Here is a 14,604-nt window from a genome sequence, read left to right as displayed (position 1 = left end):
GGGGGACGGGAAAGCAAGACAATGTTTTTATCAATGTTCCTCATACGTGTTGTCGTTAAGTGTTCTCGAATCCTTTTTGTTTTTTGTACTATCCTTCAATGAAGCAACAGTTCAATGTTCTGCCTTGCAAAGGATGTGTTCTCAATTGTGTGTTTGATGGTCTTCAACAATTCTTGTGGGAGGCTCATGCAGCTTTTAAAAAATTTGAGCTTATTATCTTGTGCATGGTTGACCTTCTACAGTTTTTGACTAGAGGCTTGCAAGAATACCAAGGTCTGAATGGCGACGTTTTCGTCATGTTTCATTTCAGGTTTTTCAGTTCCGTTGTATACATCTTTTAACTCACAAAATTACTCCATTGCTTTGTTAGTGTTCGATAAAATGCTCCCTCGTGTGTAGGTTTGGGACTGGGCCACATGACAGTTTACACAAGACGGAGCATTGTATGGAAGACCAAACTAGGATGAGACATCTTTTATATCCCCCAAAAGTGGTGATGGTGGTGATAGTAGTAGTAGTAGTACTGATGATAATATATGCAGTTGGTAATGTTATCCTGAATGAGAAGGAAAGAAACCAAAGTGTCAATGTGACCCTAAGTAAAGGCAGCTGATATTCCCTTTCCCGGCACAAAGAAAATGAGAAGGAAAGAAAAGCGGGTAACACTTAATCACCAGTGAATTTGCGTGTCAGCAAGCGCACGAAGAATAGAAGCTCGATCGAATTTAGCGTGGTGGAGAATGCTTTCAGTCTCTGACCAACAATCAGCTTGTCTTGTGCACTACTCACGGGGGGAAACATGTTCGGTTTCAGCAGCGATTCACGCTGACGGGTTGTTTTTCTGAACAACAAATGGTACAGGAGCATTTTATCAAATGTGTTTTGCTTCCTCACACTTCAGCATTCACTAGCCAGAATCAGATAAAAAATAAGACAAAGATATCCACACAAAATGGGACAAAAGCATAAATTCAACAAATCGGAATCTCCCGCTGTCCTGATTCAACAAATGGTACGGGAGCATTTCATCAGACAAGCTTGTTTCAACGTGCTTGCTTGGAAGGCATAAAGTAGGTGCACAACAAATACTAATTAACCGAAGCAAGTCGCCGTATTTTCCTCATGTCAGTCGGCTAATTGTGTCCAGAGATCAGACAACAACAGACATAAGTTTGCAAATTTAAGGATTAACATCTACTAATTGTTGTGTCCACTTTCCGGTTGATTGGTGCATGCAATCGGAAGGGTCAATAGGGGTGTGAAGCATACAAACTGGAAGAACCCACAGCAAGCCCATTCCTCCATCTCAGTAATCAGAACACAACTCTAGGTACCTGTGGATCAATCAATGACATTAGTCAAACCATTTTGAACTATTCATCCATGCAAAAGACGTTCAAGTCATGCAACCTCACAATTTTTTTATGATACAAACAGCAAGCATTAGCTTCGTCATAAAGAATTTGTACCAAAAACACCAAGGTTGAATCATCTTAGCATTGCTGGGAAAGAACCAGCAATGGAAACAGAGATTATCAGTAGGTAATTTGTGGTGTAGTGGGCTAGTGGCACACTTTCAACTTCCACTGTTGGCACATTCTCGAGTATTTTCACCATCTTCTCTCAGTAAATGTAAAAAGAGCATGGTGCAAATACCTCATACAGAGGCAGATGCTGAACCATCTACCTTACCAAATCATTCGGAATATTCTCTATTATCATGGACATATTTGGGCTCATGGGCACAGGGAGAAGAAAAATATAGCAGGCTAATCAATAACACTTGGGCCACTCCTTCAAATAATTTGTTACTAAATATAAAAACTGTGGCAGGACGCAGAATATCAATTGCAGCTGGACCGACTGAAGGAGCATCTGCTGCCACACAGAACAGGACGAAAATGCACTGACAACCATCAATCAGACAAAAACCTTTAAGGTGGGCGAGAATGTATTGCTCAAGCTATAGCCATATGTTATGCTTAATCTTCAGTGGTGAACAGACTCTGTCCGGAGCTGGCATTCAAAATACTTTGGACAGTACACTGTCCTGGAGCGAATTGGTTCAGTGGTATATCACTTGGAATTGCCAGCAGACTGGTAATCTACTATTCTCCAAGAATTAGCAACTTGGGAAGATCTCAATGTACTGAAGCAGCACTACCGAGGGAAAGTGTAACAATTAAGGTGGTGACATAGGCAGAACAGAGGAGAAGACATAGAGAGTAAGGTCGTTAGGGTGCATCGAGATAGGGAAGTGAATAATGATGATGCAGTGTGTGTTAAGTTAAGCGGGACCCAGCTGTAAGCGTCGTGTGCATCTGGCCTATAAGGGCAAGCTGTAATGGTAGAACCGGCAAGAAATGAATGAGTGAAAGATCCACTTCTTTGATCTAGCTTCGTCACTATCCCAGTCCCTATTTATATCCTGCGATCTCAATCCGGCTAGCCGGCAGCAAAGTTAGCTAAGATGCTAGAGGGAGAAGAGCACACGCTACCAAAAGCAATATATTTGGTAATCAAGAAATGGTAGCAAAAAGAAACAATATATTTTTTTCGAAAGCACATTTCAGATACGCCAACTAACATGCAGAAGATAAGCTTACCCGCTCAACCAAAAAACATAATAGCATATCTACCCAGACAATCATCTTATGAATTGTGCAAAAGCTCAGCTCCATCATGTCCACCACCAATGCTGGTGCCTACAAGCATAAGAAGTCAAATACTGTAGCCACCAATGACATTCCTACATGAAGCCAAATAGTGAAATAGATACGAGAAGGCGTCTCTGAAGATATTTAGTTAAACTCACATGTGTAATTTCAGAAAAACAACTAAGGGCCTCTTCAGTTCAAAGGAATTTTGAAGGACTCTACTACAAAAAATATCCTGCGAAACTCGTAGGAATGGAAAGCTGGAAACCACAGGACCTTTTCATATCGTCTACTTTGCATGCAATTCCAAAGGAAAATCTCCAGTGTTTCCAAACTCTTGGAAACTTTCTTCATTTCAGACTACCTGTGAGGCTGTGACAAATATGGCACCCACCTAGCCCTTCAGATAAGTTCCTAGGTTTTTTCCTATGGCACAACCAAACATCATCTATTACACATTTATGTGCTTTCAGTTTATGTAGGCTTCTTAGCAAGAGCACTTTAAGCTTCCAAATGTACTTATGAGCTATGAATTCGATGTTTTAGTCCGTTCAAGCAGCTTTCATGTACTCCCTCCATCCCGAATTACTTAATCCTAGATTTGCCTGGATACAGATGTATCTAAATCAATATACGTTTTAGTGCTACACACATCCGTATGTAGACAAATCGAAGACAAGTAATTTGGGACGGAGGTAATACCACACAGTCTAATGATAATAAAAATTAATAATGTTGGAATATTCAAAACAACAGCATCACACCCCAAACTAGGCACCACTGACAAATATTTTTCCAGTTCATAACCATAGCATAAAACACCACCACACAAGCATACGGACAGAACACTACAACACAACGTCACTATACTTTAAAGGCATGCTATTACCTGCAGAATAGACACTTTCGAATTGATGATGATATAAACCTTTGACAATCCCATGAAACTTCTTGAATTTCAATGACTCAAGGTGCAGCATGATGACACTTCCATCACCTCTAGTCAGGAACACCACATTATTGTACTCAGCAAGCCCATGTATTCTCGGGGGCACTCTCTCCTTCTCTGGATTCAGGGAAAGTAGCTTGTCCAGTTCAATAGTTCTTCCCATCCCCCATGATGAAAGACCATCAGAATCAATCTCCCTCTTCCATAATTGGGCGGTGAAGCCTGACACCGAGAGTAAACCTAGCCCACCACCCTCGGCCCGCATAACAGTGAAGCTATTCTCCTCACCAACTGGCACTTGTATCACAGCTAAGCTTTGCCTCTCCAAATCAAACTCGAGAATAGCACAAAAACACCCAGCAAGACGCCAGTAGAAGGAATTCCCAACCAACACGGCTGGCATGCCCGCACAATAAACCGATGATGGAATTGGTATTAAGATAAGATTACCCCATCCGCCGGTCTCTGACGAGTAAACGCAGGCGAGCACTCGCAAATGCTCTTCGTCCCATACGACCTGTACCAGGACCACCTGGAAGGGGTCCACCTCGCCGGCAGCACGAAGCACCGCCCCATGAATCGGGTATGTGTCGAAGCATGGGGGAAAGGCGATGTGGTGCTGGTCGCCGGTGACGGGGTCCCACACCAAGACTTGCTTCCGTGTATCGTTGGAGATGAGCACAAGGCCATGGCGACAGCCGAGGAGACAGAAGCGGTTGCCGTCGTCGAGCTGCAAGGAGAAGTGCCCGGCGGGGACACGATCCGTGGAATCCATGGTAGGTGTGAAAGAGACGCCTCCCCGGTCTAGGACGAAGCAGCCGAGGAGGGGAGGGCTGCGTCGGTGGTGGCGGCGGAAGCGGCGCACGAAGCCGGGGTTTGATACGAGGAGGCGCCAGGGCTTGCAGACGGCGGATGCGCGGGGAAGGGAGGACGGCAGCGGGGGGAGGCGGAGGAGGATCTCGGAGAGTAGGTTTTCGTCTTCCAGCGGCGGCGCCGCCGCCGGCGACATCTCGCCCATCTCACCTCGTGCGTGGAAGTTTTTTCTTTTTCTTGCAACTTCGTACGCGGAGGTGCCGGAGTCGAGTTAATTGCACAGAAGTACCACAATTCAGGCATCACATGCAGATTGGTACCACGATTGCTAATTTTTGCGTGTCAGTACCAACATTGGTCCAAATTTTTGCAAATTGGACTAAAACGCGTATTTATACGTATTGACGCCCGATCCGACAGGTCGGGCCCACCCGTCAGGTGCCACGCTGGCCAATCGGCGCGTGCCCGCGTGCTGACTAGGACGAGCCGGTGCGCTGCTGTCCTAACCGGCCCGGTCGCACCAGCTCCAGTCCGGCCGCACCATTCCCCTCCCCCTCCTCCTCCTCGCTCGTTTCCTCCATCGCCGCCGACCGCGTCCCGACAGCCGGCCGGCCGCCGCACCGCCCCGTCGTCGCCATGGTTTTGGAGGACGAAAGCAGCGACGACCATTCTAGCCCCCCGTACATGCATTCTTCCTCCACAGACGGTCTGAACGAGGTCAGTACAGGGTTAGGGTTAGGGTTTCATATCTGGGATTTCTTGATTTGGTTGATTTCGCTAGGTTTTGATTTGGCCATTGTCTTTGTGCGAGCTTCTGCAGGTTCCTTTCACCATTGAAGATCCAGATTACAAGGGGCTTGAGCTGGATGTGATGTGTCCATGCGAGAAGCACGGCATGGCATCTGAGAGGCTTGTTGCCTTTGAAGGAACAGACACAGGCAGGAGGTTTTTAGCATGTGCACAGTCGGTATGTATTGTAGGATTGTAGGCATACTGATTTTTTTTCTTACTTGGTCAGTGCCATATTGAACTCTGTTTGCTGGAGTACTCTGCTTGGTGTCAACATTTTGATTCATAGTGGTTAGAGTAGCGTATTTAGGTGAAGCATGAGTATATTTTGCATTAGAACAATGGCTGAACCTAGTCAGTCAGCTACTCAAGTGGTTGCTCCTCTTGTTAAATTTAGTGGTCTGATGCTAAATTTAGACATTCTTTTTGGCAACTGCAGTGATTTTGTGTAATTACTTGCTGTATGAACTGTTTTGTTGTTGTTATTGTTTTTGCAGGAAGGTAGCAATTGTGGCTTTGTTGAATGGGTTGATCACCAGTGGCCCCCAACAATGCAGAATGCATTGTTGAAGCTATGGGCAATGGTTGAAGATGCCAAAAGTGCTAGGGTGAATGACAATCTTGAGAATTCTTTCACTATCCACCATCTGACAGAAGAGAAGAACAAGCTGGAGGCCAACTATGACAAGCTAGTCCAAGATGTGCATGAGCTGATGAACTTCCAGGAAGATAAGGTGGTGGATTTCAGGCATCTGCAGTCTGCCATTATATATCAGCAGGAGGTAAGAAAAGAACTGACTGATGATATGAAGGCAAAGATGGCAAAGAAAGATGCAGAGACCCAGCAACTTACTCAGAAGTATGAGGTGCTGCTCAACCTAACAAGAGCTCAAGCAACAGTCATTCAGAACTTGAAGTTGAACAAAATGAAAGAGAAGCAAGTGCTTACTGAAGCTAGTATGAATTTGGAGCTGAAGAATGCAGAGCTAACTAAGTGTCAGGAGAAGCTCACCCAAGAGAAGCTAGAGTTGAAGCTTCAGGTTGCTGATCTGCTTAAGGGAAATAAAAAGCATATTGAAGAGAAGTGGCAGTTAGAGTTTCAGAATGAAAAGTTGAAGGAGAAGTTCAGGGGGATTCAAGCCATCTTGGAGAAGTGAAGAAGATGAAATGAGATTAGTGGCATTGCTGACCTTTTGGGAATGATGGTTGTGTAATGACCTAGCATCTAGGAACTAATGTTGTGTACTGTATGCTTGTACTAATGGTGAACTATGGCTGTGTATGTATGTAGTAGTTATGCTATTCATCCTTTTGTGAGAAAAGGATGAACTATGCATTTGAAGTGGAACTCCTCTATGTATTGTGAACAATGGTTAGGTATTGCTATGTATGGATCAGTTTCTTATTATGTATGGTTATGTATTGCTATGGTTATGCTGATTATGTAGATTGTACATTATGACAATGTTGCAGCAAACCAGACAGTACATTGCAATAAAAGAGGAACAAGACTCACTAAATCTCATTGCATCAGAAGATAACTTCACTGATCCATTACAACTTGATCCATTACAACTTGGCTACAATTGAAGCAACTAACTAACTTAATATCTTGCCTGCAACTAAGCCAAGCACAAATATAGTGAAAAGAAACAACACATTGTGAAATTTGGCCCTAATCCCTGCAATCTCTGCATTCTTCTCTCTGAGTTGAGTTTGCAGAGACAGAAACATGGCCTCCCTTGTGCCATCATCTTCACTTGGAGTCAGGATTGGAAATTGATCTTCAGATCTAGCAACAGTTGCACCTTTAAGCCTCCATACTTCATCACGCAGATCCCCAATGAGCTCACTCCAGAATGTGGGCAATGGATCATCATGCCATTGCACAAATCCACAGCCACCGTGCTATTAAGATACACAAGCCACCTGTAGTGAGCTTAATGAAGCATCCATCAACACCTGCATAATCAACATTTCCAAGTGAGATACAATATGGAGTACTCTACAATATGTAAATGGTTCACACAAGGTTCAAGAACTAACCAATGAAAGGCCTACACCCATTGAGAAACCCCTCCCTTGCTCCATTAAGGCAAAAAAACATGGCATGGAATCTTGGGCCTGGGTGGGGTATTTTTGCATTAGGTACTGGAGTAACAGTAGTGACTATTACTCTACTCCCAGGGTTTGTGTCCATGACAGTCTGAGCATAGTCTTTAAGCCTAGGATATTGCTTCCTGTGATCTCCTAACACAGCATCAATAGCTATGTTCTTTGCCCTATATGCCATGCACTTGGGCACATCTACACCATATTTTTCATTGCATGCATCAATTATAGTCTGAATACCAGTAGTTATATCAGATCTAAAGAGATGCTCATATTTCTGTGCTAGCCACTTAGCACTAACCCTGGTGGTCTCAGTGGTACTAGGGCAAGTGTGCTCTAGTCTCATCTTCTTAATTACAAATGTTTTCTCCCCTTTTATAACTGCTGCCACCATTAAGAACTGGCATTTTTTATCTGTACACTCAACAATTATCCTCTGATCTGAATTCCTATGATACCTGAAATTCCTGGCCTGGGTGATGTGCAAATTCAACAAAGCTTCTCTGAATTGATGCTGATCCCTAAAACACAACTTCATACACAGGTGCTCATGTGGTTGCTCCATTTTCTCATTGTACCACTTCCTAGGAGGCCTTTTCTTTGCCCTACTCTTCCTTTTCTTTTGTAGGACAAAAGAGAGTGGCTGAAAACCATCATCATCACTCTCCCTCAACAACCCCTCCTCTTCTTCATCTGATGATGGTCTGAAATCAGGTTCAACCTCTGGTAGCTCACTACAATGTGACCTAGTGGTTGGGCCTCTTCTAACTGGCAGCTTCTGCTTCTTCTTTACAGGTTCAACTATAGTTTCTTCTTCTTGTTCAAAAGTCCTATCTTCCTCTACCTCAAATGGGTCCTCAACTTCAGTGTCACCCTCATAATGTAGCATTTCTTCCTCTTCTGATTGATCATCATCTGATTCTTCCTCTTGTACTTCTAGCTCTCTCTGCCTCTTTCCCTCTTCCACCTCTACATCTTCTTCATCAACCATGTAATTAGGGTAACTTCCAATTTGACCATCCTCATCAGAGGAATCACTGTCCTCATAAGCCTCAAATCCTTGATATCCCTCTTCTTCTTCTTCCAAAACTGCTTTCAACTTGTTAGTTGCATTTCTGCTTTCTTGTGTGCAAACACCAGCAGGAGCAACAGGGTGATGTGTGCTACATTGACTCTCAAAGACTACTCCTTCCTGATCAACAGCTAAGATAGGAGGCTCACTCAGATCATAAACAACAGGCTCTTGGTACACCACAGTGGACAAGTCTGGCTTTTCAAAATGCTGCCTCTCAAAATCAGTATCAGGGGGTGGACAAGCCCTGACTAGCAAATTAAGCACCAATTTGTCCTGGATCTTCCTCTTTATCATCTGTAATTCTGCATGACTGTCTACCAAATCCAGCCCTTTCTCTCCTAAAGATGGATTTTCAATGTGAAACAAACAATCATATGCATTAAATCCTTGGGTTTCCATCACTGCAACCAAATTCAGATAAGTAATATCTGAACGACACAACTTCATCTCCAATGGTTCTCTTGCATCAAAATGGATCCTTACTTGCCAAATGTCTTCATCCAAACTACAGAAAAAGATTAAATTTCATTTATTCATTATAATTACTCTTAATTTGAAGAGCAACAACACAGTACATTACAATTTAAAGTAACCTGTAAGTCTATTATTTACTAATTTAGCACAAAAGCAAATTTTGGAGAGCAACAGTAAAGTACAAAACAACTTAAATTACAGTACCAGACAGTACAGAACAATTTGGAGAGCCACAGTAATTGAACTAAATTGAGAGTGCAATACACTATGTTACTAGGTTAGTCTAGTCACTTCAATTGGATAAAACCTAATCCCCAACTAGATAAAGCAGAAGATGAACAAACCCTAAAAATGCCCAATTGGATGAATCAGAGGAGTAGGACAAGGGTACTTACAGCACGCCGCCAAGTCCATGCGTCAACTCATGGCTGCTGCTAGGGTTCGCCACCCACTGATGCGCCAACCGCAACCGCTGCTCCATGGTGAGTAACATCGACTCCTCGTCGTCGGTCGAGTACGCGGAGCTGGACTCGTCGCCGCCATCCACGTCGACGCCAACCGTTCCGCTAGGAGGCCAGAACGGCATCTCTCCGACGCCGTGGACGCCCTCGCCGCCGCCGTGGACGCCCTCGCCGCAGACTGGCGGAATCGCCGACGCCATGGACTAGGGTTCGAGCGAGGAGGAGGAGGGGGAGGGGAATGGTGCGGCCGGACTGGAGCTGGTGCGACCGGGCCGGTTAGGACAGCAGCGCACCGACTCGTCCTAGTCAGCACGCGGGCACGCGCCGATTGGCCAGCGTGGCACCTGACGGGTGGGCCCGACCTGTCGGATCGGGCGTCAATACGTATAAATACGCGTTTTAGTCCAATTTGCAAAAATTTGGACCAATGTTGGTACTGACACGCAAAAATTAGCAATCGTGGTACCAATCTGCATGTGATGCCTGAATTGTGGTACTTCTGTGCAATTAACTCGCCGGAGTCGGATCAGACGACACAATGTGAAAGCCTGCACAGGTAGCCTGCAAGTGAAAGCCCACGAACACATCGGATGCTCAGCTGGGCTATAGCTCTCTCAGGCACAAATATGGCCCAGCAAGAGTTTCGGCAAGGAGGCTTCCTTTTGCAATGGATGAAAAGTGTTGGTCACTGAAATTCTGAATCTTGTTCTAGAAAAAAACTAAGGGCGAGAGAACAATTTTCTCTATATACAACTGTTCACCCTTCTCACCGCTTGGAACAAGGGAAACACTTGTGGTCATCCGGTGGATGAAGTTGCTCGTGTCGACCGCCTCTGCGGTCATCAGATCTATTTTTGATCATACGGCTCACATCCATCTTCACCCTTTTGCAACTTAGCCATACAATCTATTTGCCCGCAACAAGCGGTTTGTTGCAAACCCCGAGCCGCCACCCATTTGTTCTCGTCGCACTGGATCCCGAGCACCGCCACGTGCTATCGCCGGGCCGTGCTCACCTCGCCGTTCCTTGTCGCCAGTGAGACTCCATTCATCCGCCTCCTCTTCTTTTGATGGAGAAGCGGCCGCATCGGCCATGGCCAACAACACACACAACAAGAATGGGAGGAGGGGTCGATGGCCAGGTGGAGCTCGCGCATGCGTTGCACTGCAGTGGCGCGGTTGCGGTTGGGGGCGCACACGCATGGCGCAGAGTGAGGCAGGAAGGGGACAGCCAGATCTTGAGCTTGCCCATGGTCATGGCCATGGTGGCAGGGTTCAAACATGTTCATGTTGTTTTGCAACAAAAAAAAACACCAACTATCTTCCACAAGTGGTGTTGAACAAGCGGCGTTGTTGCAAAATGCCAACTGTGCCAGTGCGTGATGCGTCTGGAGAAGAAGTTAGGGAAGAGGAGGTTTTGCAACAAGTGTCTTGCTGCAGAAAATCAAAGAAGATGAGGTTTTGTGGAGAAGATGTGATTTTGCAACAGGGGTCTTGTTACAGGAAATTAGAAAAGATAAGATCTTGCAACAGGGGTCTTGTTGCAGAAAAATAAAGAAGAAAAGATCTTGCAACAGGGATCTTGTTGCAGGAAATTGGAGAAAAGAAACATATAGCTCGTATCACATAATTGGATGGCTGGCGACCCGGCCGATCATTTAAAAAGATCAGCCGGCGAACGCGTAGTATGCCCCTTGGAATAAGCTATCTCGAAAAACATCAACAACTCAAAAAAAAGTGTCCACCCTTCTCTCGTCACAAATTTAAAATATGCTTCAGATTCTTATTATTTTAGAAGTGTAGCTAGGCTTTACTTCCTATATTTTTTCTGTCATTTCCTGTGTTACAAGCCTCGTGCTGCATATGTCCGCTCGTAATTAAAAAACGAGAAGCCAGTTCAATCTGAGAAAAGCATATCTGCCATGCACGCAGGGGCGGAGCTAGGATTGGGCAAAGCCCCGGGCCCGAGGCTGCTACACTCTGCTACAGTACAGCTACAGTGCACAAACTGCTATAGCACACGAATGGATCCGCCACTGCATGCACGGGATATCCCATGCATGGTGCAGCCGTTCATCTAGTTCGAGACTTGGTTACACATGCATATGCGTCCCCATTTTGCACTTTCTCCATCAATGCTGACAGCTTTTGCCATAGCTAGTTTGTGGCAGAGTCAATGCCATGTTCTACTCACCCATGTTTTTTTTCATATGATTTCCAAGTTTGAATGTATTTTATCTTTTAAACCCAGAGTGTAGTTTATAAACGTTTCGAATATTTTTGTAAAACTTTATGTAACAAAGTGATGCACTCTAGTACACGAAAAAACCTACTATAACTTCATAAGAACACATGTTAAATACAATTACAAACTCGTAATATTATTTTTTGAAACAAATTTGCCAAGTGCTACTAAGATCCCTGTGCATCACTTTCATGCGCATTGACACACAGTAAATTTTTATGTAAGATTTCGGTACATTATGCTAGGCAAATGTCTATAATTTTTTGTGGCTTCATCAAGAGTCTCATCATGTTTTAAAATTCAAATTTTGTTGAAATATATTCAACATTGGTCTCAATAAATAGCACTTGTCACCAGGAACACAAATATGCAAAGAGATCAGAAATCATACTTTTGATCCAAAGATATATACAAACATAAAAATCAAATGAAAAATAATGGAATAGTTGAGTGGGAAGAGAGAGGGAGATGGAATGGTTGTACTGTGTATAGTACATTACAACAGTGTATGTGTCAGAAAGATGCATGCACGGGATCCCGTGCATGGTAGATAATCCGTTCTCAGTTCAATCTTGATCATGGCGTTACTTAAGTTTTGTACTGGTTCATGGCTTTAGCGGGATTTACTGGACATCCGCTTTGCATCCTTATTTCTGAAGATAGAAAATATCCTAGTTTGCTTTTCAATAAATTTCAAAGCTTACTCTTAGGAGTTTAGCAATGATAGTAAAGGAAGAGTCCCTTCTACCGGAGGATCTTGCTTGGGCAGACTCGAAATTTGCTTCACCAAAGGCAGTGACTTCTCAAAGCTTGACTCTTTCTTTGACTGCAGCGTACACATATTCAGTTTCCAATAAGAAAATACCAGTGTCTACGATGTTAAGCATAAATGACCAGAATCATATCAGCTCCTGCTATAACAACAAGGAAATGCGTGGGCAAGTGTCTTAATATTTGTTCTTTTTTAAAACAGATGTATGACCTATATACATGCTAATTATTGATCTTTTTAGAGTTATTTACCCAAAAACACCACACTTGGGGCTAGGGTAACAATTTCGTACCAGATTTAAGCCGGGGCACAGAAAACCATCGAAATTGTGCCTAATGCGTAACGCGGAGCACTGATAGTCTAATAACATCGCGAAAACAGTGAAACTGACAAGTTGGACCCACCTGTCAGGCTGACATGGCATGCTTAGGTGAGCAATATGCTGAGTTGGACGAGGGTCCCACCTGTCAATGACTTGTGTGTTTATTTTTTTACCGTTTATTTTTATTTCTTCTCTCTTTTCCTCCATGGGCATTTCAACAAACAGGTTGTGAGCGTCCATTGCTTCTTCCCTGTCTCCTGCCGAGCTCCGTCGTGACTGATTCTTCTCCGTCGCCGAGTTGTGTGCGCCTCCGGGCGACACGTACACGCGGTGGAGACCAGGTCGCGTCACCGAGCCGTGTGGTGGAACTGGCTGTAAGTACCTTACAGATGTCAAAGACGCGAGCAAGGCGAGGGAAGCGGGAAGCAGACAAGGAGAAGGCGTAATGTGAAGCGGGAGGTTTAAATGTGTAATGGGCCTAAGGGTCTCGGCGATAATGGGCCAGAGGGCCGTAGCAAGTAGGCCCATGTATCCTACGAGTTATAAGCAGGCGGGCGAGGGAGAGAATGGTACAAAGAGATTTCTGTAATTCAAACTACGCCACTCATTCTATCTTATCCCCTGCCTTCGTCTCCTACCTCGGATCCCCTTCTCCTTTCTCTCTCTCTCTCTCTCTCTCTCTCTCTCTCGAATTCGAGCTGTAGTTCGTCGCCGGCGGAACTCCTCCACCGCGCGGTCGTGACAATCTGGTATCAGAGCCTCTCCTCTCGCTCCGCCGTGCGCCTGCAAATTTTTTTTCTCTCGAATTGTACCCGGCAAATCCGAGGCGAAGGTAGCGGATCGCTCTCGAGCTTGATCTGCGTAAATCCGGACCTGAGGTGGGTTGATTTGAGGGAATCGGCGACCACGACGACGTTTAAGCCGAATCCGCAGACACGCTTCCTCGCGGAGGAGATGGAAGCATTTCAGGAGCGGATGCTGCGGGAACTCGTCGAGATACGGGCGGCGCAGCGCAAGTTCGAGGTGGTCGACGGGATTTCCGCACAGCTGGAGGCCCTCGACGCCAACCTGTCAGAGCAGTCCGCGCGCCTTGATCAGGTGCAGGTGAAAGTGGATCTGTCGTGCGACATGCTGGGTCAGGTTCAGCAGAGCCAGTTCCATGCGGCGACGAAGGGGAAGCCGCCGGAGGGACTAGAGAGCTCATCGCCGACTGCATCAGAAGTGTCGGATGGCATACTGGGAGCAAGGCCATCAATTTCCACCTCCGCACCACCGCGTCCAGTTCAGGTACCGCACTGTTTACCTGTTCAGCAGCAAGTGGTGCAGTCGGGTCAGGAGGAAAATTCAGGCAAACGACAGTGGATGCCCAAGATGGATTTTCCTCGATTTGATGGCAGTGATGTTCGGATCTGGCTAGATAAGTGCGAGGCGTTTTTCAAGTTGTACAATATACCTGACAGTTTCAAAGTTACTTCAGCATCTCTGTACCTGACAGATAATGCAGCTCATTGGTACCAGGCGTTCAAACAAACGAGTATCTATCACACCTGGCCTCAGTTCTGTGCAGCGATAATGCAAGAATTTGACGTTAATGTATACAGACAGAAGATGAAGGAGCTCATGTCCTTAAAGCAACTTGAGTCAGTGGAGGACTACAAATAGCACTTTCTACAGCTGGTGTACACCATTAGATTGTATGAACCAGCCCTCAGTGACACATTCTTAGTAACACATTTCATTATGGGTCTTAAGCCTGAACTCCGAGCAACTATGGAACTACAGATACCATCCTGTGTGCAATCGGCATCAGTGTTTGCTGCTGTTCAGGAAGGACTCTTGCAACAGAAGTCTATCAGGTCCAATTATACAAAAACTCCTTTCACCAAGATGGACAGTCGACCTGCATTGGCTCCTGGGGAATTATGGAAGGCAAAA

General features: G+C 45.1%; 2 protein-coding genes across 2 annotated transcripts; one reads left to right on the top strand and one right to left on the bottom strand.

Annotated features, from left to right (window-relative positions):
* Positions 1-2,603: 2,603 nt before the first annotated feature.
* On the bottom strand, positions 2,604-4,615 carry LOC119320731. Its single transcript, XM_037594694.1, has 2 exons — positions 3,547-4,615; positions 2,604-2,705 (listed from the first exon to the last, which is right to left on the bottom strand). The coding sequence occupies exons 1-2, from the start codon at positions 4,613-4,615 to the stop codon at positions 2,653-2,655; spliced, it is 1,122 nt and encodes a 373-aa protein (XP_037450591.1). The 3' UTR covers positions 2,604-2,652.
* Positions 4,616-4,736: 121 nt separating this feature from the next.
* On the top strand, positions 4,737-6,505 carry LOC119325490. The gene is made up of 3 exons (XM_037599231.1): positions 4,737-5,136; positions 5,240-5,386; positions 5,706-6,505. The coding sequence occupies exons 1-3, from the start codon at positions 5,056-5,058 to the stop codon at positions 6,363-6,365; spliced, it is 888 nt and encodes a 295-aa protein (XP_037455128.1). The 5' UTR covers positions 4,737-5,055; the 3' UTR covers positions 6,366-6,505.
* Positions 6,506-14,604: the final 8,099 nt, after the last annotated feature.

This window comes from Triticum dicoccoides, chromosome 6B (genome assembly GCF_002162155.2).
Source record: "Triticum dicoccoides isolate Atlit2015 ecotype Zavitan chromosome 6B, WEW_v2.0, whole genome shotgun sequence".
Lineage (NCBI taxonomy): Eukaryota > Viridiplantae > Streptophyta > Magnoliopsida > Poales > Poaceae > Triticum > Triticum dicoccoides.
This window is presented reverse-complemented; position numbering and strand designations above follow the sequence as displayed.